Below are 25,723 nucleotides of genomic sequence, written 5' to 3'. Positions count from 1 at the left end.
AATACACATAAGAGCCTGTCTTCTTTATTTTTATATTTTTATTTTATTTTTTTAAAATTTAAGTTTTACTTTTATTTTTTAAAATAAACAAAGCTGCAATGTTTTCCTCTAAATTCCTTAGCATAATAAAGAAAATTCCCTTTTGCAACACACATGGTACGTCATTTTATATTTCCTTAATAGTTTCATGAATATCTTTTCTCATTGAGATTCCACCTGTGTCCAGTAGAAGGAAAACTTAGCTGAAAGGAACATGAAATAGGCTGAAAAAAAAAATTTCTAAATTGCTAGTAGCCTTAGAACACCTTAACACAATTTCAGAGATTTAGTTGCTTTGAAACTGGGCTGCAGTCTGTGTGAGGGCAGTGCTACTTGAGGTTGATTCAGAATGTAGTCTTTAGGGCCCCAAGCTTAAAATGTGGGCCTAGATTCCACCTTTGGTGTCTTTATCCCTGGGAAGCCGTCAAAAGTGCTGGCCAGGTCCTCAGCAGCTAATTTCCCCCAAGGGAAAAATTACCCTCTCAGCTGGATTCACTTTTCTGCACTTTAATCTTCTTTTGGATCTTCACCTGATAATTTTTCACCATTTTTCTGAGCTTTTTGGTGTCATTAGGCTAATGGCTTTGATAAAATGTCCGTTCCCATCCTATTACTGGGTATATACCCAAAGGATTATAAATCATGCTACTATAAAGACACATGCACACGTATGTTTATTGCGGCACTATTCACAATAGCAAAGACTTGGAACCAACCCAAATGTCCATCAGTGATAGACTGGATTAAGAAAATGTGGCACATATACAACACGGAATACTATGCTGCCATAAGAAAGGATGAGTTCATGTCCTTTGTAGGGACATGGATGAAGCTGGAAACCATCATTCTCAGCAAACTATCGCAAGGACAGAAAACCAAACACTGCATGTTCTCACTCATAGGTGGGAACTGAACAATGAGAACACTTGGACACAGGAAGGGGAACATCACACACCGGGGCCTGTTGTGGGGTGGGGGCAGTGGGGAGGGATAGTATTAGGAGATATACCTAATGTAAATGACAAGTTAATGGGTGCAGCACACCAACATGGCACATGTATACATATGTAACAAACCTGCACGTTGTGCATATGTACCCTAGAACTTAAAGTATAAAAAAAAGAAAAAAAAAGAATAGATAACCTTAAGGTAGGGAGGCTTTTTAAATTGGAAAGAAGCCTCAGCTAGAGGCTCAAAGACAATAAATAAAAAACCACAGTTAGAAGTCAGTAAAATTAGATATATAATGTTAAAGCCAACATTATTCACATTATGGTATGTAAATGACATTATATAATACTTAGTTTTGGTCATGAATGTGGTGGTCATTGTGCACATCTGAAGTTAAGAGACAGGAAATATATAAAGAGTTGAGAAATGGGGATGAATTCTGCTTCTGGTAAGGTAGGGCTGTATACTTTGAACCAATATTCCTACTAAAGATCTTGTCATCTTTAAATGGAAGTAGTTTTGTACCCTACTTTCTGATCCTGATCTTATAAAGCATTCAGTTTTTCTTTAGTAAGTGTGATGTTACCTATGGGTTGAGGAAGTTATATTGTAGTCCTAATATTCTGAGGTTTTTTTTTTTTATCATGAAAAGGCATTAGATTTTGTCAAATGTTATTTCTGCATCCAGAATAAATCCCGCTTTATGATGTGTAATCATCTTTATGTGTTATGGATTTTTTTCCTTGTGATATGTTTGTTTGGTTTTGCCATGAGAGTAAGTAATAATTGCCTTGGGAGTTGTTCCTTCCTTTTTTTATTTTTTGAAAGTTTTTTTTGAAGGATTAGTGTTATTTTTTAAGCATTTGGTAAAGTTCACCAGGACAGATGCCCCTTGAGTTACAATGGGGTTATATCCTAATAAGTTCATCATAAGTGGAAAATATTGTAAGTTGAAAATCCATTTAAAAATACCCTGATAAACGCATTGTAAAGTCAAAAAGTTGTAAGTTCAGATGCTTTTCAACTTACAGTGGGGTTATATCTCAATAAACCATTGTAAAGTTGAAAATTATATTTCTAACCATTGTTAAGTCAGGGACCATCTGTCTGGTCTTGGACCTGTGAGAGGCATTGTGATTACTGCTTCAATCTCTTTTCATATTAGAGAGCAATTCAGATTTTTCTATTTCTTTTTTGTTTTTATTTTTGAGATGGATTCTCGCTCTGTTGCCCAGGCTGGAGTGCAGTGGTGAGATACGCGGCTCCCTGCAACTTCTGCTTCCTGGGTTCAAGTGGTTTCTACTGCCTCAGCCTCCTGAGTAGCTAGGATTGCAGGTGCGCACCACCACACCTGGCTAATTTCTGTATTTTTAGTAGAGATGGGGTTTTGCCACATTGGCCAGGCTGGTCTCAAACTCCTGACCTCAGGTGATCCACCTGCTGCGGTATCCCAAAGTGCTGGGATTACAGGTGTGAGCCACTGCGCCTGGCCTCTAGTTCTTCTTGACTCAGTTTTGATCATATGTTTCATTTTAGAAATTAGTCCACTTAATCTATCTTATCAAAAATTTTGGCATACAATTGTTCAAAGTATTTCTTTTTAATATTTTTTATTTTTTTAATGTTGGTAGTAATAGCTTCACTTTCATTCCTGATATTAGTAATTTAAGTCTTCTCTCTGTATTTCTTGGTCAATCTGGTTAAATGATTAATCAATTCTATTGATATTTTCAAAGAACTGACATTTGGTTTCATCTATTTCTTTGCTCAGTTTTCAAATTGACTATGGATATTGGTCTATATGTATACAACTCTTAGAGCACTTGTTCTCACCAAAATGCTAATGGTCTTGAACAAGTTTATATTCTCAGGACATATTTCTTTGTTTGCTGTGATCAAACACTATTTAATTAATTCACTATTTGTAGGTGGCTTTCCTTGTACGACTAGCTAATGAGCTACTCAGAAATTTACTTTTGTTGGTTTTATTTTCATTTCTATTTTTGTGTAGTTCTGTGATGAGACGTTGTATTACATTTTTTTTTTTCTTGATAGATGGTTTCCTGTGAATTGGGAATATTGTGCTGAGTGCTTAGTCTGGTAGTGCTAACATGTATTCTTTTAGTACAGATTTCATATTATTGCATAATAAACAGAAATAAATACTACAGAAACTGTATACAATTGGCCCTTCATACCCCTGGGTTCTGCATCTGTGGATTCAACCAACAGCGGATCAAAAATAGAAAAAAACCTAACAATACCATGATAAAAAATACAAAATTATTATAAACGTACAGAATTTATACTGTATTAGGCATTATAACTAATCTAGAGATGGTTTAAAGTATATAAGAGTATGTGTATAGGTTATTTACAGATACTGCACCATTTTATATCAGGGACTTGAACATCCATGGATTTTGGTGTTTAGGAATTCCTGGAAACCATCCTCTATGAACACTGAGAGATGACTGTATGGAATTATGCTGTAAATACTGTTTATAACCCTTTCTACTTAACATAGTATAAAAAAATTGAAGTTAATAAATATCTACAAAATTTAAGAATTAGCAGCTCAGTATGATGACACATACCTGTAGTTCCAGCTGCTTGGGTGAGGCAGGAGGATCACTTGAGCCAAGGAGTTTGAGACCAGCCTGGGGAACATGACAAGACCCCATCTCTTAAAAATTTTTTAAATGTTAAAAGAGTTAGTGTATCTTCTTCCTAATATGTTGTTTTTCAAGTCTTCAATTTTATTTTGCCACGGATAAACCCTTCATTATATATAGTTAACAGTGAGTAATGTTAAAGGGCATATTTGTTTTGTTTTGTTTTGTTTTTAGTAGTGATGGGATTTCACTATGTTGGCCAGGCTGATCTCAAAATCCTGACCTCAAGTGATCCACCTGCTTTGGCCATAATCCCAAAGTGCTGGGATTATGGGCATATTTGTTTTGAAGCTGCCACTTTCTTAGTTTTTTTTTTTTTTTTTTGAGACAGTCTCGCTTTGTCGCCCAGGCTGGAGTGCAGTGGTGCAATCTCGGCTCACTGTAACCTCTGCCTCCCAGGTTCAAGTGATTCTCCTGCCTCAGCCTCCCGAGTAGCTGGGATTACAGGCATGTGCCACCATTCCTGGCTAATTTTTTTGAACTTTTAGTAGAGATAAGGTTTTACCGTGTTGGCCAGGCTGGTTTCGAACTTCTGACCTCAAGTAATCTGCCCATCTCGGCCTCTCAAAGTGCTGGGATTACAGGCATGAGCCTCCGCGTCCAGCCTTTCTTAGAATTTGTAAAGTATCTGACAGACACAGTGGGGAACAGAGCCAAACAGTGTATTAACTTGTAGATTTATTCTTCATGATATTCCTGCAAATAAAGTATAGGCCTGAAAATGGATCCATGATTTTAGGGAGAAAGCTCTACTCTCTTTCAGGCTGCCTGCTTTTCTAGCAGGTATAATTTATTTATTTTTCTTTCCTCTTCTTTTTATATTAATTAAAAAAATTAATTCATTTTTAAAGTTTTATTTTTAATCGACACATAATAATTATGCATATTTATGGGGTACAGTGTGATGTTTTGATACATGTACACATTGTGTAATGATCAAATCAGGGCAGTTAGGTTTTCCATCACCTCAAGCATTTGTCATTTCTTCCTGGTGAGAACGTTCAAAATCCTCTCTTCTAGCTATTTTGAAATATACAATACATTATTGTTAACTGTAGTCACCTTACTATGAAATAGAACACCAGAATGTACTCCTCCTATCTAACTGCAACTTTGTATGACCAAACCTCTAACCATTCCCCATCCCTTAACCACCCCCAGCCCCTGTCCCTGCCTCTGGTAACCGCAGTCCTATTCTCTACATCTGTGGGATCAACTTTTTAAAACTCCACATGAGTGAAATAATATGGTATTTGTCCTTCTGTGCCTTGGCTTATTTCACTTAATGTCTTCTAGGTTCATCCATCTTGTCGCAAGTGACAGGATTTCGTTCTGTTTTTATGGCTGAATAGTATTCTTTTTTTTTTTTTATATTTTAAGTTCTAGGGTACATGTGCACAACGTGCAGGTTTGTTACATATGTATACATGTGCCATGTTGGTGTGCTGCACCCATTAACTCGTCATTTACATTAGGCATATCTCCTAATGCTATCCCTCCCCACTACCCTCACCCCACAACAGGCCCCGGTGTGTGATGTTCCCCTTCCTATGTCCAAGTATTCTCATTGTTCAATACCCACCTATGAGTGAGAACATGTGGTGTTTGGTTTTTTGTCCCTGCGATAGTTTGCTGAGAGTCTTGGTTTCCAGCTTCATCCATGTCCCTACAAAGGACATGAACTCATCCTTTTTTATGGCAGCATAGTATTCCATGGTGTATATGTGCCACATTTTCTTAATCCAGTCTATCATTGATGGACATTTGGGTTGGTTCCAAGTCTTTGCTATTGTGAATAGTGCCGTGATAAACATACATGTGCATGTGTCTTTATAGTAGCATGATTTATAATCCTTTGGGTATATGTCCAGTAATGGGATGGCTGCGTCAAATGGTATTTCTAGTTCTAGATCCTTGAGGAATCGCCACACTGTCTTCCATAATGGTTGAACCAGTTTACAGTCCCACCACCAGTGTAAAAGTGTTCCTATTTCTCCACATCCTCCCCAGCACCTGTTGTTTCCTGACTTTTTAATGATTGCCATTCTAACTGGTGTGAGATGGTATCTCATTGTGGTTTTGATTTGCATTTCTCTGATGGCCAGTGATGATGAGCATTTTTTCATGTGTCTGTTGGCTGCATAAATGTCTCCTTTTGAGAAGTGTCTGTTAATATCCTTTGCCCACTTTTGGATGGGGTTGTTTTTTTCTTGTAAATTTGTTTGAGTTCTTTGTAGATTCTGGATATTAGCCCTTTGTCAGATGGGTAGATTGCAAAAGTTTTCTCCCATTTTGTAGGTTGCCTGTTCACTCTGATGATAGTTTCTTTTGCTGTGCAGAAGCTCTTTAGTTTAATTAGATCCCATTTGTCAATTTTGGCTTTTGTTGCCATTGCTTTTGGTGTTTTAGACTTGAAGTCCTTGCCCATGCCTATGTCCTGAATGGTATTGCCTAGGTTTTCTTCTAGGGTTTTTATGGTTTTAGGTTCAACATTTAAGTCTTTAATCCATCTTGAATTAGTTTTTGTATAAGATGTAAGGAAGGGATCCAGTTTCAGCTTTCTACATATGGCTAGCCAGTTTTCTGAGCACCATTTATTAAATAGGGCATCCTTTCCCCATTGCTTGTTTTTGTCAGGTTTGTCAAAGATCAGATGGTTGTAGATGTGTGGTATTATTTCTGAGGGCTCTATTCTGTTCCATTGGTCTATATCTCTGTTTTGGTACCAGTAGCATGCTGTTTTGGTTACTGTAGCCTTGTAGTATAGTTTGAAGTCAGGTAATGTGATGCTTCCAGCTTTGTTCTTGTGGCTTAGGATTGTCTTGGCAATGCGGGCCCTTTTTTGGTTCCATATGAACTTTAAGGTAAGAAATTTTTTCCAATTCTGTGAAGAAAGTCATTGGTAGCTTGATGGGGATGGCATTGAATCTATAAATTACCTTGGGCAGTATGGCCATTTTCATGATACGGATTCTTCCTATCCATGAGCATGGAATGTTCTTCCATTTGTTTGTGTCCTCCTTTATTTCATTGAGCAGTGGTTTGTAGTTCTCCTTGAAGAGATCCTTCACATCCCTTGTAAATTGGATTCCTAGGTATTTTATTCTCTTTGAAGCAATTGTGAATGGGAGTTCACTCATGATTTGGCTCCCTGTTTGTCTGTTATTGGTGTATAGGAATGCTTGTGATTTTTGCACATTGATTTTATATCCCGAGACTTTGTTGAAGTTGCTAATCAGCTCAAGGAGATTTTGGGCTGAGACGATGGGGGTTTCTAAATATACAATCATGCCATCTGCAAACAGGGACAATTTGACTTCCTCTTTTCCTAATTGAATACCCTTTATTTCTTTCTCCTGCCTGATTGCCCTGGCCAGAACTTCCAACACTATGTTGAATAGGAGTGGTGAGAGAGGGCATCCCTGTCCTGTGCCAGTTTTCAAAGGGAATGCTTCCATACTGAATGCCCATTCAGGATGATATTGGCTATGGGTTTGTCATAAATAGCTCTTATTATTTTGAGATATGTCCCATCAATACCTATTCTATTGAGAGTTTTTAGCATGAAGGGCTGTTGAATTTTGCCAAAGCCTGGCAGAGACACAACAAAAAAAGAGAATTTTAGACCAATATCCCTTATGAACATCGATGCAGAAATCCTCAATAAAATACTGGCAAACCGAATCCAGCAGCACATCAAAAAGCTTATCCACCATGATCAAGTGGGCTTCATCCCTGGGATGCAAGGCTGGTTCAACATACGCAAATCAATAAACGTAATGCAGCATATAAACAGAACCAAAGACAAAAACCACATGATTATCTCAATAGATGCAGAAAAGACTGAATAGTATTCTATTGTGTATATATACCACATTAAAAAATTCATTCATCCATTAATGGACACTTAGATTGATTCCATGTCTTGGCTGTTGTGAATAGTGCTACATTAAACATGGGAGTGCAGATGTCTCTGACATCCTGATTTAATTTCCTTTGGATATATACGCAGTAGTGGGATTGTAGAATCATATGGTATTTATATTTTTTAAGTTTTGGAAGAACCTCCATACCGTTGTCCTGAATGGCTGTACTGATTTATGTTTCCACCAGCAGTGTATGAGAGTTTCCTTTCTCTTCACATTCTCAGGAACATTTTTTTTGTCTTTTTGATAATTGCCATCCTAAGTGGGATGAGGTGATAGCTCATTGTGGTTTTGATTTACATTTCTCTGATGATTAATGATGTTGAGCATTTTTTCATGTACCTGTTCATCACGTTTTTCTTTTGAGAAATCTTTTATTTGTAATTGGATTTTTTTTTTTTTTTTGCTACCGAGTTGAGTTCCTTATATTCTGGATATTAACATCCCTTGTCAGATGCACAGTTTGCAAATAGTTTTTTCCCATTCTGTAGATTGTCTCTTCACTCTTCTTTACTGTGCAGAATCTTTTTAGTTTAATGTAATCCTTTTTTGTTAAACATTTCTGGTCTGTGCTTTTGCCAGACTAGTGTTATGAATTATTTCTCCTATGGTCTTTACTAGTAGCATTCAATAATATTCAATATCCTTTCATAATAAAAACTCTAAACATGTTAGATATATTAATGGAAGGAATGTACTTCAGCACAGTAAAGTCCGTATATGACAAACCCATAGCTAACATCATACTGAATGGGGAAAAGCTAAAAGCTTTTGCTTTACAATATGGACCTAGATGAAGATGCCCACTTTGACCACTCCTGTTCAACACAGTACTGGAGGTCTTGGTCGAGCACGGTGGTTCACACCTGTAATCCTAGCACTTTGGGAGGCCGAGGCAGGCGGATCACTTGAGGTCAGGAGTTCGAGACCAGCCTGGCCAACATGGTGAATCCCTGTCTCCACTAAAAATACAAAAATTAGCCACGTGTGTGTGGTGGGCGCCTATAATCCCAGCTACTTGGGAGGCAGAGACAGGAGAATCGCTTGAACCTGGGAGAAAGAGGTGACAGTGAGCCGAGATTGTGCCATTGCAGTCTAGCCTGGGCAACAGAGCGAGACTCTGTCTCAAAAAAAAAAAAACACATGTATACATATGTAACTTACCTGCACATTGCGCACATGTACCATAAAACCTAAAGTATAATAATAATAATAATAATAATGAAAAAAAAAACAAGAAAATAAAAAAAATAATAATAATTCAAATGGACTCCCTTCCTCTCTTCTCCAAAAACAAAATAAACAAAATAAAATACATATTCATTCATTCAAAAGAAAAAAAAAAAAGTTTTAGCCAGAACAATTAGGCAAGAGAAAGAAATAAAGGGTGTCTAAATTGAGAAGGAGAATGTCAAATTGTCCCTCTTTGCAGGTGGCATGATCTCATATGTTGGAAACTACAGACTTCACCAAAATCTATTAAAACTAAGAAATGAGAATTCAGTAAAGTTGCAGGCTACAAAATCAACATACAATGCCTTTCCTCTAAGATCTGGAACAGGACAAGGATGCCCACTTTCACCAGTTATTCAGCATAGTACTGGAAGTCCTAAATAGAGCAATCAGACAAGAGAAAGATATAAAGGGCATCCCCGTTGGAAAGGGAGAAGTCAAATTATCCATATTTGCAGATGATATTATCTTATATTTGGAAAAATCTAAAGACTCCAACAAAAAAACAATTAGAACTGATAAATTCGGTAAAGTTACAGTATACAAAATCAACATAGAAAAGTCAGTAGCATTTCTATATGCCAAGATTGAATAATCTTAGAAAGAAAAAAGTAATCTCAGTTACAGTAGTTACACATAAAATTAAATAGTTAAGAATTAACCAAAAAAGTAAAAGATCTCCATAATGAAAACTATAAACACTGATGAAAGAAATTGAAGGGGACACAAAAAAAATGAAAAAAAAAATCCGTGTTCATTGATTGGAACAATCAGTATTTTTTAAATGTCCATTCTACCCAAAGAAATCTACAGATTCAAGGCACGGCCTATCAAAACAGTGATGACATTCTTCACAAAAATAGAAAAAAAAAATTTAAAATTTTTATGGAACTATGAAAGACCCAGAGTAGCCACAGCATTCCTAAGCAAAAAGAAGAAAACTCGAGGAATCGCATTACCTGACTTCAGATTATGCTACATATAGACGCATAGACCAATGGAACAGAATAGAGAACCCAGAAACAGGGTTTGTCTAACCCTAACCCTAACCATACCTTAACTGGCAGGTTAGGGTTAGAGTTAAGATTAACACACCTACAGGGAACTCATTTTCACCAAAGATGCCAAGAAATACACTATGGAAAAGACAGTCTCTTCAATAAATGGTGCTGGGGAAATTGGATATCCATATATAGACGAATGAAGCTAGACACCTATTTCTTGCCATATAAAAAAATCAAATCAAAATGGATTACAACCTCAAACTATGAAGCTACTACAAGAAAACATTGGGGAAAATCTCCAGGATATTAGTCTGGGCAAAAATGTCTTGAGCAATACCTCAAAGCACAGGCAACCAAAGCACACATGGACAAATGGGATCACATCAAGTTAAAAAGCTTCTTCACAGCAAAGGAAACAGTCAACAAAGTGAACAGACAACCCACAGAATAGGAGAAAATATTCGCAAACTACCCATCTGAGAAAGGATTAATGACCAGAATATATAAGGAGCTCAAACAACTCTATAGGAAAAAAATCTAATAATCTGATCGAAAAATGGGCAAAAGATTTGAGCAGACATTTCTCAAAAGAAGTTATACAAATGGCAAGCAGGCATATGAAAAGGTGCTCAACATCATTGATCATCAGAGAAATACAAATGAGACCTACAATGAAATATCATCTCACCCAAGTTAAAATGACTTATATCCAAAAGACAGACAATAACAAACGCTGGTGAGGATGTGGAGAAAAGGGAACCCTTGTATGCTGTTGGTGAGAATGTCAATTAGTACAACCACTATGGAGAACAGTTTGGAGGTTCCTCCAAAAACTAAAACTAGAGCTACCGGCTGGGTGCAGTGGCTCACACCTGTAATCCTAGCACTTTGGGAGGCCCAGGTGGGTGGATCACGAGGTCAGGAGATCGAGACCATCCTGGCTAACATGGTGAAACCCCGTCTCTACTAAAAATACAAAAAATTAGCCGGGTGTGGTGGCGGGCGCCTGTAGTCCCAGCTACTCGGGAGGCTGAGGCAGGAGAATGGCATGAACCTGGGAGGCGTAGCTTGCAGTGAGCCAAGATTACGCCACTGCACTCTAGCCTGGGTGACAGAGCGAGATTCCATCTCAAAAACAAAAAAAAAAAACAAAGCAAAAACAAAAACAAAACAAAAAACCAAAATAAAACAAAAAAAACTAGAGCTACTATGTGATTCAGCAATCCCACTGCTGGGTATATACCCCAAAGAGAGGAAATCAGTATATCGAAGAGATATCTGCACTCCCATGTTTGTTGCAGCACTGTTCACAATAGCCAAGATTTGGAAGCAGTCTAAGCATCCATGAACAGATGAATGGATAAAGAAAATGTGGTACATATACACAACGGAGTACTATTCAATCATAAAGAAGAATGAGATCCTTTTATTTGCAACAACATGGGTGAAACTGAAGATCATTATATTAAGTGAAATAAACCAGGCACAGAAGGACAGACATCACATATTATCACTTATTTGTGGGATCTAAACACCAAAACAACTGAATTATTAGAGACAGAGAGTAGGATAGTTACTAGAGGGTGCGAAGGGTAGTGGGTGGCTGGGTGAGCGGAGGTGGAGATGGTTAATAGGTACAAAAAATAGTTACAAAGAATGAGCAAGGCCTACTGTTTGATAGCTCAACAGGGTGACTATGGTCAGTAACTTAATTTACATTTTAAAATTACTTAAAGGAGTGTAATTGGTTTGTAACTCAAAGGATAAATGCTTGAGGGGATGGATACTTCATTCTTCATGATGCACTTATTTTCACATTGTATGCCTGTATCAAAACATCCCGTGTATACCATAAGCATATACACCTACTGTGTATCCACAAAAATTAAAAATAAACATAAATTAACAAATAAAATCTGTAATATTTATATATGCTACGATTATTCAATCTCGAAAAGAAATCAAGAAAACAATCTCATATACAATAGCTAAAACAAAAAATATCTAGGAATAAATTTAACACAGAGAAGAAAGATTTCTACAATGATAAACTAATGTTATTAATGACAAAAACTGAAGAGGACACACATAAATGGAAAGATCTCATGCTCATGGATTTGAAGAATTAATATTAAAATGTCCATACTATTTCAAATGATATACAGATTCAGTGCAATCCCTGTCAAAGTACCAATGACATTCTTCACAGAAATAGAAAAAAAAAATCCTAAAATTAGTATGGAACCACAAAAGACCCTGAATAGCTAAAGTAATGTTGAGCAAAAAGAAAAGAGCTGGAGGCATCACACTAATTGTCTTCAAAATATACAATAAAGCAGTAGTATCCCAAACAGTGTGGTACTAGCATAAAAACAGACACATAGAACAATGGAACACAATAGAGAACCTAAAATAAGTCCACAATTACAGCCAACTTATTTCTGACAAAGATGCCAAGAATACTCATTGGGGAAAGAATGGTTTCTTCTATAAATTATGCTGGGAAAACTGGATATTTACATGCAGAAGAATTAAACTAGACTCCTATTTCTTACCATTTACAAGAATCAACTCACAATGGACTAAACCCTTAAATGTAAGACCTGAAACTATAAAACTACTAGAGGAAAATGGGAAGCACTTCATGACATTGATCTGTATTAATTTAAAAAAAATCATTTGAAAGCCAATGTAGAAGGAAGATAGTTATGGAAATGGAAAGTTTACATAGGTTCTCTGAATACACATGAAACACTCAATTTTAAACAATGAAGGCTGTTGTTAATTTACATGTTCTTGTTAATTAGTGATGTAGATTAAGAAGACAGGTGTGGTGGTGAATGCTCCAGAGATTGAAATTTAATAGTAAGGGCCTCGATAAAGAGTTTGTTAACGAGTAAAAGAACTGCTGATGTTAAATTCTTAAGTGCTTATGCAATTCATTGTAGTTTTATTTATGAGCCATGCTTAGAATACACCTTTGATCTTAGACAGCTATATCATTGTTAATTTGTGGCTACCTGCAATGACTTGAGACTACAGAACCTAATCCTTTCCCCTCTACCTTGGAGGGTTCAATGCAATAAATCCTAGGGTAGACCATTTATATTTCACTTGGTAGTCAGAGTAAGACACGGATGAGTATCTGATGTTTCTTAGCAATTCCGAAGTCTGTACAATATTAAGTGATAGAGCTTGGTAGAACTGCTTTTTAAAGTTTTAAAAAATTTGAAAAGTTTTTGTTCAGAATTTATCTTCCATTGAGGATTTAAAACATTTACAGATTTATAATGCTACAAGTACTTGCAAATATAGCCAAATATTCCCAGAGTATACAGATTACCAATAGCAGGTTGGATGTCTTCAGCAGAGATCAAATATAAGTATATGCATATATACACATGAAAATAGACTCATGGTATATACATTTTTTCTTTTATTTTTATTATTTATTTATTATTATTATACTTTAGGTTTTAGGGTACATGTGCGCAATGTGCAGGTTAGTTACATATGTATACATGTGCCATGCTGGTGCGCTGCACCCACTAACTCATCATCTAGCATTAGGTATATCTCCCAATGCTATCCCTCCCCTCTACCCCCACCCCACAACAGTCCCCAGAGTGTGATGTTCCCCTTCCTGTGTCCATGTTTTCTCATTGTTCAATTCCCACCTATGAGTGAGAATATGCGGTGTTTGGTTTTTTGTTCTTGCGATAGTTTACTGAGAATGATGATTTCCAGTTTCATCCATGTCCCTACAAAGGACGTGAACTCATCATTTTTTATGGCTGCATAGTATTCCATGGTGTATATGTGCCACATTTTCTTAATCCAGTCTATCATTGTTGGACATTTGGGTTGGTTCCAAGTCTTTGCTATTGTGAATAATGCGGCAATAAACATACGTGTGCATGTGTCTTTATAGCAGCATGATTTATAGTCCTTTGGGTATATACCCAGTAATGGGATGGCTGGGTCAAATGGTATTTCTAGTTCTAGATCCCTGAGAAATTGCCACACTGACTTCCACAAGGGTTGAACTAGTTTACAGTCCCACCAACAGTGTAAAAGTGTTCCTATTTCTCCACATCCTCTCCAGCACCTGTTGTTTCCTTACATTTTTTCACAGCTTGTTTTCTTTACAACTGAAAGGCTTGATATCTCTTAGTATATGTTCACCTCCTTCATCCTTTGCATTTTTATACACATTTTAGAATCAGTTTATTGATTTAAACAAAAAAGTTTATTAGAATTTTGATTGGGATTGCAGAGAATGTAATGATCAATTTAGGGAGAATATATATTTTTACACTACTGAGTTTTCTAATCCATTAATATGATATATGCTTATATTAGGCTTTTAATGTCTCTAATATTTTATAGCTTCTTGTGTAGAGTTCTTCTACATGTCTCATTAGATTTATTTCCAGTTACATGGCATTTTTTGATGTTGTTATAAATGGTGTATTTTCAAAACATTTAATTTTCTAATTGTTTATTGATATATAGACTTAAAAATATTCACCTTGTATCTAGTGACCTTGCTACAGTCATGTATTTGTTGTAATAGTTTATGTCTATATTCTTTTGGATTTTTTTTACATACACAGTCAGACCTGCTGATAAAGACAATTTTATTTCCTCATTTCCAATTATTACACCTTTAATTGCCTTATTTGCATTGAGTGGTCCTGCATACAGTGTTGAATAGAAATGGTAACAGTGGCCATCCTCTTCTTGTTCCTAACCTTAGTGATAAAATGTTTTGTATATCACCAATGTGTGTGATGTTTGCTATAGACACATTGTAGATGCCCTTTATCAGATTAAGGAAGTTCCCTTTTAGTCTTATTAAGAATTTTTGTCATGAGTGGACTTTGAATTTTATCAATTTTTTCATATATAGAGGTGATCATATGATTTTTTTTCTTCGTTAATTTTCTAATATTAAACCAATCTTGCATTCCTGGAATAATCCCCAATTGGTCATGATGCATCATCCTTTTTATGCATAGTTGGATTTGATTTGCTTTGTATTTTTTTAAAAAATATTTTTATTTATATTAATGAGAAAGATTAGCCTGTAATTTTCCTTTAGTCTCATGTCCTTCTCAGGCTTTGCTATCATGCTGAGTTCAAAATGAATTCCCTCTTTGGAAGAGATTATTTATGATTGGTGTTATTTTTTTCAGATGTTTCGACAGATTCACTGATAAAGTCATCAGGACCTGGCATTTCATTTGTGGGAAGTTTTTAATATTAACTTTTCTTTAATAAATGTAGGACTATTTAAATTTTTAACTTCTCTGCCAGTTTTTGTAGATTTTGCCTTTCTGTAAATTCGTCTCCCATGTAAAATTTCAAATTAGTTGGTATAAGTTTTTTTCTGTAATATCCTTTTATGATGATTTTAATGTTTTGATTGCTGATATCGATAATTTGTTTTTCTTTTTTCCTAATTAGTTTTTCTAGATATCTGTCAATGTTAGTGTTTTCAAAGAACCAATTTTTAGATTATAAGGCTTGATTTATGGTAGTGGAAGTTCTTCAAGATTGACAGGGCGTTTCTTCTTATTTTTTTCAATAGTTTTGAGAGTACAGGTAGGTTTTGGTTGCATGGATGAGTTCTTTAGTGATGAAATGTGAGATTTTAGTGCACCTGTTACCCGAGCAGTGTACACTGTATCCAATATGTAGTCTTTTATTTCTCAACCCCTTCCAACCTCCCTCCCCTAAGTCCACAGAGTCTATTACTCTGTATGTCTTTGTGTCCTCATAGCGTAGCTCCCACTTATAGATGAGAACATATGGTATTTGCTTTCCCATTCTTGAATTTCTTCACTTAGAATAATGGCTTCCAGCTCCATCCAAGTTGCTGCAAAAGACATTATTTTGTTCCTTTTTATAGCTAAGTGGTATTCCATGGTGTATATTTACCACATTTTCTTTATCCACTTGTTGGTCAGTGCGCATTTAGGTTGGTTCCATGTCTTTGCAATTGTGAATTGTGCTGCTATAAATGTGCATGTGGATGTATCTTTTTCATATAATGACTTCTTTTCCTTTGAGTGGATACCCAGTAGTGGGATTGCTGAGTCGAATGGCAGATCTATTTTTAATTCTTTAAGGAATCTCCATACTGTTTTCTGTAGTGGTTGTACAAATTTACACTCCCATCAGCAGTGTAAAAGTGTTCCTTTTCACTACTTCCATGCCAACATCTATTGTTTTTTGATTTTTAAATTATGACCATTCTTGCAGAAGGTGGTGTCTTATTGTGGTTTTAATTTGCATTTCCCAGAGGATTAATGATATTGAGCATTTTTTTTCATGTGTTTGTTGGCTATTTGTGTATCTTCTTTTGAGAATTGCTTATTCATGTCCTTTTTCCAGTTTTTTATGTGATTTTTTTTTCTTGCTGATTTGAGTTCCTTGTAGATTCTGGATACTAGTTTTTTGTCAGATGCATAGTTTGCAGATATTTTCTTTGTGGGTTGTCTGTTTACTCTGTTGATTATTTCTTTTGCTGTGCAGAAGCTTTTTAGTTTAATTAGGTTCTATTCATTTGTTTTTGTTTTTGTTGCATTTGCCTTTGGGTCTTACTCAGGAATTCTTTGCTTAAGCCAACGTTCAGGAGAGTTTTTTTCGATGTTATCTTGCAGAATTTTTATGGTTTCAAGTCTTGGATTTAAGTGTTTTATCCATCTTGAGTTGTTTTTTGTATAGTGATAGATGGGGACCCAGTTTCATTCTTCTACATGTGGCTTGTCAGTTTTCCCAGCATCATTTATTGAATAAGGTGTCTGTATTAATCCATTTTTATGCTGCTGATAAAGACATACCCAAGACTGGGCAATTTACAAAAGAAAGAGGTTTATTGGACTTACAGTTCCATGTGACTGGGGAGGCCTCACAATCATAGTGGAAGATGAAAGGCACTTCTTACATGGCAGCAGACGAGAAGAGAGAATGTGAGCCAAGTGAAACGGGTTTCCCCTTATCAAACCATCAGATCTTGTGAGACTTTTTCACTACCATGAGACCAGTGTGGGGAAAACTGCCCCCATGATTCAGTTATCTCCCACCAAGTCCCTCCCACAACACGTGGTAATTATGGAAGTACAATTCAAGATGAGATTTGGGTGGGGACACAGAGCCAAACCATATCAGTGTTTTTTTTTTCCCAGCTTATGTTTTTGTATGCTTTGTTGAATACCATTAGGCTTTATTTCTGGGTTCTGTATTTTTTTCCATTGGTCTAACTGCTTATTTTTATTCCAGTATCATGCTGTTTTGGTAACTATAGCCCTGTAGTATAATTCAAAGTCCCATAATGTGACACTTAATATTGCTTTGGCTGTTCAGGCTCTCTTTTGGTTCCATGTGAATTTTAGGATTGTTTTTTCTAGTTATTGGGAAAAATGGTGATGATATTTTGATGGGAATTGCATCGCATCTGTAGATTGCTTTTGGCAGTACAGTCATTTTTACAATATTGATTCTTGTTATCTGTGAGCATGGCATGTGTTTCCATTTGTTTGTGTCATCTGTGACTTTTTTTTTTTTTTTTAGCAGTGCCTTGTAGTTTTTCTTGGCGAGATCTTTAATTTTCTTGGTTAAGTATATTCCTAGGTATTTTATTTTTATTTTTTGCAGCTGTTGTAAAAGGGATTGAGTTCTTGATTTGATTCTTCGCTTGATTTTTGGTGTATGGCAGTGCTACTGATTTGTGTACATTGATTTTGTTCCTGACACCTTACTCTACTGAATTTGTTTGTTAGATCTAGGAATCTTTTGTATGACGGGTTTTCTAGGTATATGATTATATCATCGATGAATAGTGACAGTTTGTCATCTTCTTTTCCAATCTGGATGCCCTTTATTTCTTTCTCTTGACTGATTGCTCTGGTTAAGACTTCTAGTACTATGTCAAAGAGAAGTGGTGAAAATGGGCATCCTTATCTTGTTCCAGTTCTCGGGGGGGAGTGCTTTCAACTTTTCCCCATTCAGTGTGATTTGACTGTGGGTTTGTCATATATAGCTTTTATTACTTTGAGGTAAGATGGGGCTTTTCTTTATTCTTTGTATTCTTATATGAATTTTGGAATCAGTTTGTCAATTTCCTTAAAAAGTTACGGAATTTTGATTGTTATCTATAGATTTTTTTCTGTTGTGCATTTGCTTTCTATTTCATTAGTTTCTGTTCATTTTTATTATGAGAATTCTGCTTTTCAAAGCATAATCAAATTTATTTGATGATTCTTTTAAAAATATCTATTTGTTTGCTTGTGGTAGATAAGAAGCTCCTAATATAATTTTTTTCTTAAGTAATTGATACAAACTTGCTCAAAAAGGACACTTGAACACAGGATATCCAAGGGACAGAGACTCTGTTAATAGAAATGTTTTTCTACAAGCACACATGCACCCACCACTCATGGATAGCAATTTTCCCACGATGTATTTTATTGTCCCAAACTGCTAATATTATTTTTCAAAAATTAGATTAAATGGAAAGGGGCTTACACTTTAGAAAGAGGAATTAGTAAAGAAGGGAAGGTATACATTTAAGAAAATTTAGTGCTTAATTCAGTGACTCTGACCATGTCTCAGTGTTTAAAAATGCTAATTGGTGTGTTTATCCTTGCTTTTCTAGTGATATGCAGCTTTCGAGGATCTGTCCCTCAAGGGTTGGTCTTAGAAATAGGAGAAACAGTCCAGATTCTTGAAAAATGTGAAGGTGAGTATGGACCTACAAAGCACATAAATTGTGATCATTTTTGGCAGTATTATGTACATTTATTTTGTACTAACAAGATTATAAGCAATAATTCTGGAGCCATAATTAGTCACATGATGAAATAGTGTTATATAAAATTCTTCCTGATCTATGTTCAGCATAAAGGTATGAGCTTTTTTGATTCTAATATATTAGCAACAATTAGATAATTAATTTCTGGCTGTCAGAACACATTTTTTACATATATTTATGGGGTACATGAGATACTTTGGTACAGATATACAATGTGTAATAATCACATGGTAAATGTAGTATCACCTCAAGCATTTACCTTTTTTTGTGTTGCAAAGGTTCCAGTTGTACTCCCTCAGTTATTAAAAAATGTGCAATAAATTATTGCTGACTGTAGTCACCCTATTGTGCTATCAAATACTAGATCTTATTCATTGTATCTAACTATATTTTATGCCCTCTTACTAATTTTTTTTGAATAGGTAATCTACCCATGCTTAGCTGCCTTTGAATAGAACTACGTTATAGTCCATTTATTTGTATGTTTCCATCTGATTGGCTGGGCATCTTTAGTCCTAATTAAAACAGGTCCTTAAATATTTTTTTATTTTTATTTATTTATTTTTTTTTTGAGAGGGAGCCTTGCTCTTGTTGCCTAGGCTGGAGCACAATGGTGCGATCTCAGCTCACTGCAACCTCTGCCTCCCAGGTTCAAGTAATTCCCCTGCCTCAGCCTCTCTAGTAGCTGAGATTACAGGCGCCCACCACCACGCCCGGCTAATTTTTGTAGTTTTAGTAGAGATGGGATTTCACCATGTTGGCCAGGCTGGTCTTGAACTCCTGACCTCAGGTGATCCACCCGCATCAACCTCCCAAAGTGCTGGGATTACAGGCGTGAGCCACTGCACCTGGCCTAAATACGTTTAAATGTAGTTTGGCTTGACTACTGTCCTCTTCTGTGGCATATATGGGTATTTCTACTGTAACATTTACACATTCTTGAGATGGATCATGTTCTTCAGAATCTGTAATTAAATCAATAAGATTTATGGGAAAAATAGGGAGAAATTACACAAAATCAGAGTATTAACAAAAGCAAAATTGATGCCATGGCAAATAACTTGGGCAGCCTGGACTAGCAGTTCAGTATGGCTACAAGCCATCTCAGATGATATAATGAAGTAGAGCTGTTGCAGTGTAGGTATAGAGCCAATGAATATGGGAGTGGAGCTCTAATCTAGTTGAGTTACTGTTAAGAGGGGTATGGGAGGACATGTAACCTACCATGATCCAGGAATCATATATATTTAGGAGTGCACTTTTCTGGAAAGGGAGCTACATCCATTTTAAATTTTCTTAAAAACAGAGTATAAATTAGCACCCTTTTATGATAACAACTCTAAGGGAACTAAGAACAGAAGGTAATTTTCTTTATCTAATAAACGATAGCTACTAAAATACCTGCAGCAAACATCACATTCAGTCATAAAATACTGAAAGAGTTTTCACTGAGATCTAAAGGTGAGACAAGAATACCTACTGTATTACTCTGTTTATGTTTTGCTATAAAGGAGTACCTGAGGCTGTATAATTTATAAAGAAAAGGGATTTATTTGCCTCATGGTTCTGTAGGCTGTACAAGAAGCGTGACACCAACTTCTGCTTCTGGTGAGGGCCTTAGGAAGCTTCCGCTCATGGCAAAAGTCAAAGAGAAGCCTGTACATGCAGAGATCACATGGCGAGAGAGAAAGCAAGAGTGAGGGGAGGTGCCAGGCTCTGTTTAAAATTTTTATTTTTTAATTGACAAATAATAATTGTATTCATGGGTACATAGTGATGTTTTGGTGCATATAATGTATAGTGATCAGATCAGAGTAACTAGATTATCCATTATCCCAAACATCATTTCTTTTGGTTGAGAAAGTTCAATATTTTCCTTCTAGCTTTTTGAAACTATATATTATTATTAATTATAGTCATCTTATGTGGGATAGAACATTAGAACTGATTCTTTTTATCTAGTTGTAATTTTGTATCCTTTGACAAATCTCTTCAAATCTTCCCTTCCCCTTCCCCTCCCAGTATCCTTCATTCAGGTTTTTTTTGTTAGCTTCCACATATGAATAAGAATATGAGGTGTTTAGCTTTCTCTTTTTGGCTTATTTCACTTAACATAATGTCCTCTAGTTCCATTCACATTACCACGAATGGCAGGATTTCAGTATTTTTTATGGCAGAATAGTATTCCATTGTGTATATACAACATATTTTCTTCATCCCTCTGTTATTGGACATTTAGGTTGATTCCATATCTTGGCTGTTGTGAATAGTGCTGCAGTGAACATGGGAGTGCTGATGTCTCTTCAATCTAATGACTTCTGTTCCATTGGATAAAATCCCAGTGGCTCCACAAAGAGATCTTGAGACCAAAAAATAAAAAATAAAAAATAATAAAAAAAAAAGAATCCCACTGGGGTGGGATTGCTAGATCATACAGTAGTTCTTTTTTTTTTTGGAGACAGGGTCTCATTCTGTCAGCAGGCTGGAGTGCAGTGGTGCCATCACAGCTCACTGTAGCTTCAACCTCCTTGGGCTCAGGTGATCTTCCCACCTCAGCCTCCTGAGTAGCTGAGACTACAGGTGTACAACATCACCAGGCCTGGCTAAGTTTTGTATTTTTGGGTAGAGATGGGGTTTTGCCATGTTGCCCAGGCAGGCTGGTCTTGAGCTCCTGGGCTCAAGTGATCTGCCCACCTCAGCCTTCCAAAATGCTGAAATTAGAGGCATGATCTGGCACACTCAGCCATATAGTAGTTCTATTTTTAGTATTTTTTTTAATTTGAAATATGTATTTATTTATTTTAAGTTTTGTTTTAGGTTCAAGGGTACGTGTGCACGTTTGTTATATTGGTAAACTCATGTCACAGAGGTTTTTTGTACAGATTATCTTGTCACCCAAGTGTTAAGCATAGTATCCATTAGTTATTTTTCCTGATCCTCTGCCTCTTCCTACCTTCCATTCTCTGGTAGGCCCCAGTGTCTGTTGTTGCCCTCTATGTGTCCATGTGTTCTCATGTTTTAGTTCCCAGTTGTAAGTGAGAATATGTGGTATTTGGTTTTCTGTTCCCATGTTAGTTTGCTAAGGATAATAGCCTCCAGCTCCATCTATGTTCCTGCAAAGGACAGGATCTTGTTCTTTTTTATGGCTGTATAGTATTCCATGGTGTATATGTTCTACATTTTCTGTAGTCTACCATTGATGGGCATTTAGATTGATTCCATGTCTTTGCTATTGTGAATAATGCTGCAGTGAACATACACAAGCATATGTCTTTATGATAGAATGATTTATATTCCTTCGGGTATATATGCAATATTGGGATTGCTGGGTCGAATGGCAGTTCTGTTTTTAGGTCTTTGAGGAATTGCCATACTGTTTTTCACAATGGTTGAACTAATTTACACTCCTGCCTACAGTGTTTAAGCATTCTTTTTTGTCTCAGCAGTCTCACCAGTACCTGTTATTTTTTTTATTTTTTATTTTTGTGTATGTGTGTGTGTATGTAGCTTTTAAAAAAAATTCTTTTCAAAATTAAGTTTTTTTATTTCAATAGGGTTTTTGGGAACAAGTGGTGTTTGGTTACATGAGTAAGTTCTTTAGTGGTGATTTCTGAGATTTTGGTGCACCCATCACCCGAGCAGTGTACACTGTACCCAATGTGTAGCCTTTTATCCCTCACCCACCTCCCACCCTTCCCCCCACCGAGTCCCCAAAGCCCATTGTATCATGCTTGTGCCTTTGCATCCTCATAGCTTAGCTCCCACTTATAAGTGAGAACATATGATGTTTGGTTTTTCAGTCCTGGGTTACTTCACTTAGAATAATGGTCTCCAATTCCATCCAGGTTGCTGTGAATGCCATGATTTTTTTTTTTTTTTTTTATGGCTGAGTAGTCCATGGCGTGTGTATATTTGTGTGTGTGTGTGTGTGTCTGTACCACCACATGTTTTCTTTATCCACTCATTGACTGATGGGCATTTGGGCTAGTTCCATATTTTTGCAGTTGCGAATTGTGCTGCTATAAACATGCGTGTGCATGCATCTTTTTTGTATGATGACTTCTTTTCCTCTGGGTAGATACCCAGTAGTGGGATTGCTGGATCGAATGGTAGATCTACTTTTTGTTCTTTAAGGAATCTCCACACTGTTTTTCATAGTGGTTGCACCAGTTTATGTTCTCATCAGCAGTATAAAAGTGTTCTCTTTTCACCACATCCGTGCCGATATCTATTTTTTTTTATTTTTAAATTATGATCATTCTTGCAAGAGTAAGGTGGCATCTCATTGTGGTTTTAATTTGCATTTCTCAGATGATTAATGATGTTTAGCATTTTTTCATGTGTTCATTGGCCATTTGTATATCTCCTTGAGAAGATTCTCAATGGACAATTCTTGAGAATTGTATATTCATGTCCTTAGCCCATTTTTTGATGTGATTATTTGTTTTTCTCTTCTTGATTTGTTTCACTTCCTTGTAGATTCTGGATACTAGTCCTTTGTTAGATGCATAGTTTGCGAAGATTTTCTCCCACCTTGTGGATTATCTGTTTACTCTGCTGATTATTTCTTCTGCTGTGCAGAAGCTTTTTAGTTTAAGTAAGTCCCATCCATTTATCTTTGTTTTTGTTTCATTTGCTTTTGTGTTTTTGGTTATGAAGTCTTTGCCTAAGCCAGTGTCTAGAAGGGGTTTTCTGATGTTACCTTGTAGAATTTTTATGGTTTCAGGTCTTAGATTTAAGTCTTTGATCCATCTTGAGTTGATTTTTTTTTTTTGAGATGGAGTCTCGCTCTGTTGCCCAGGCTGGGGTGCAGTGGCATGATCTGGGCTCACTGCAACCTCCGCCTCCCAAGTTTAAGTGATTCTCCTGTCTCGGCCTCCCAAGTAGCTGAGATTACAGGTGCCTGCCACCATGCCTGGCTAATTTTTGTATTTTTAGTAGAGATGGGGTTTCACCACATTGGCCAGGTTGGTCTTGAACTCCTGACCTCAAGTGATCCTCCCGCCTCAGCCTCCCAAAGTGCTGGGATTACAGGCATGAGCCACTGCAACCGTCCTTGAGTTGATTTTTGTATAAGGTGAGAGATGAGGATTCAGTTTCATTCTTCTACATGTGACTTGCCCAATTATCCCAGCACCATTTGTTGAATAGGGTGTGTCCTTACCCCACTTTATGTTTTGGTTTGCTTTGTCAAACATCATTTGGCTATAAGTATTTGGCTTTATTTCTGGATTCTCTATTCTGTTCCATTTGTCTATGTGCCTATTTTTATACTAGTACCATGCTGTTTTGGTGACTATAGCCTTATAGTATGGTTTGAAGTAGGGTAATGTGATGCTTCCAGATTTGTTCTTTTTGCTTAGTCTTGCTTCGGCTATGTGGGCTCTTTTTTGGTTCCATGTGAATTGTAGATTTGTTTTTTCTAGTTCTGTGAAGAATGATGGTGGTATTTTGATGGGAATCGCATTAAATTTGTAGACTGCTTTTGGCAGTGTGTTCATTTTCACAATATTGATTCTACCCATTCATGTGCATGGGATGTGTTTCCATTTGTTTGTGTCATCTATGTTTTCTTTCAGCAGTGTTTTATAGTTTTCCTTGTAGAGGTCTTTCACTTCCTTGATTAGGTATATTCCCAAGTATTTTATTTGCAGCTAGTGTAAAAGGAGTTCTTGATTTGATTCTTAGCCTGGTGGCTGTTGGTGTGTAGCAGTGCTACAAATTTGTGCACATCAATTTTGCATCCTGTGGCCAGGCACGGTGGCTCACGCCTATAATCCCAGCACTTTGGGAAGCCAAGGCGGGCAGATCACCTGAGGTCAGGAGTTTGAGACCAGCCTGGCTAACATGGTGAAACGCTGTCTCTACTAAAAATAGAAAAATTAGCCGGGGGTGGTGGTGCACACCTGTAATCCCAGCTACTTGGGAGGCTGAGCCAGGAGAATTGCTTGAACCTGGGAGGCAGAGGTTGCAGTGAGCTGAGATTGTGCCATTGCATTCCAGCCTGAGCGACAAGAGCAAAACTGCATCTCAAAAAAAAAAAAAAAGATTGTATTCTGAAACTTTTCTGAGTTTATTTTTCAGTTCTAGGAGCTTTTTGGATGGGTCTTTAGGGTTTTTTAGGTATACGATCATGTCATTGGTGAGCAGTGATCATTTGACTGCCTCTACCAATTCAGATGTTCTTTATTTCTTTCTCTTGTCTGATTGCTCTGGCTAGGACTTCCAGTACTATGTTGAAGAGAAGTGGTAAAAGTGGGCATCCATGTCTTGTTCCAGTTCTCAGGTGGAATGCTTTCGTCTTTTCCTCATTCAATATAATGTTGGCTGTGGGTTTGTCGTAGATGGCTTTTATTAAGGTATGTCCCTTCTATGCCAATTTTGCTGAGGGTTTTAATCATAAAGGATGCTGGATTTTGTCAAATCCTTTTTATGCATGTATTGAGATGATCATGTGATTTTTGTTTTAAATTCTGTTTATGTAGTATATCACGTTTATTGACTTGCCTATGTTAAACCATCCCTATGTTCCTGGTATGAAACCCACCTCATCATGGTGGATTATCTTTTAATGTGCTGTTGGATTCAGTTAGCTAGTATTTTGTTGAGGATTTTTACATCTATGTTCATCAAGGATATTGGTATGTAGTTTTCTTTTTTTGTTATGTCCTATCCTGGTTTTGATATTAAGGTGATACTGGCTTTATAGAATGATTTAGGGAGTCCCTCTTTCTCTATCTTTTGGAATAGTTTCAATAGGATTTTTACCAGTTCTTCTTTGAATGGCTGATAGAATTCAGCTGTGAATCCTTCTGGTCCTGGACTTTTTTTGTTGGCTTTTTTTTTTTTTTATTACCATTTTTGTCTCACTGCTTGTTATTTATCTGTTCAGAGTTTCTGTATCTTCCTGGTTTAATCTGAGAGTGTTGTATATTTCCAGAAATTTGTCCATCTCTAGGTTTTCTAGTTTGTGCCCATAAAGATGTTCATAGTAGCCTTGAATGATCTTTTGTATTTCTTTGGTATTGCTTGTAATATCTCTCGTTTTGTTTCTGATTGAGCTTATTTGGATTTTCT

At 36.5% G+C, this 25,723-nt stretch overlaps 1 protein-coding gene across 10 annotated transcripts in view; it reads left to right on the top strand.

The window, feature by feature from the left end:
• Positions 1-25,723, top strand: part of DOCK3 (dedicator of cytokinesis 3) — a 735,525-nt gene that overhangs the window by 86,816 nt on the left and 622,986 nt on the right. For all 10 annotated transcript variants that reach the window (XR_008523281.1, XR_008523280.2, XM_024244830.2 and 7 more), the window contains exon 2: positions 18,491-18,574. Coding sequence is in view for 8 of the 10 variants with exons in the window: in XM_024244830.2 (XP_024100598.1) it covers positions 18,491-18,574 (84 nt within the window). In the remaining 2 variants the exon portion in view is untranslated. The remainder of the gene's footprint in view (positions 1-18,490; positions 18,575-25,723) is intronic.

Source organism: Pongo abelii, chromosome 2 (genome assembly GCF_028885655.2).
Source record: "Pongo abelii isolate AG06213 chromosome 2, NHGRI_mPonAbe1-v2.0_pri, whole genome shotgun sequence".
Classification (NCBI taxonomy): Eukaryota; Metazoa; Chordata; class Mammalia; order Primates; family Hominidae; genus Pongo; species Pongo abelii.
This window is presented reverse-complemented; position numbering and strand designations above follow the sequence as displayed.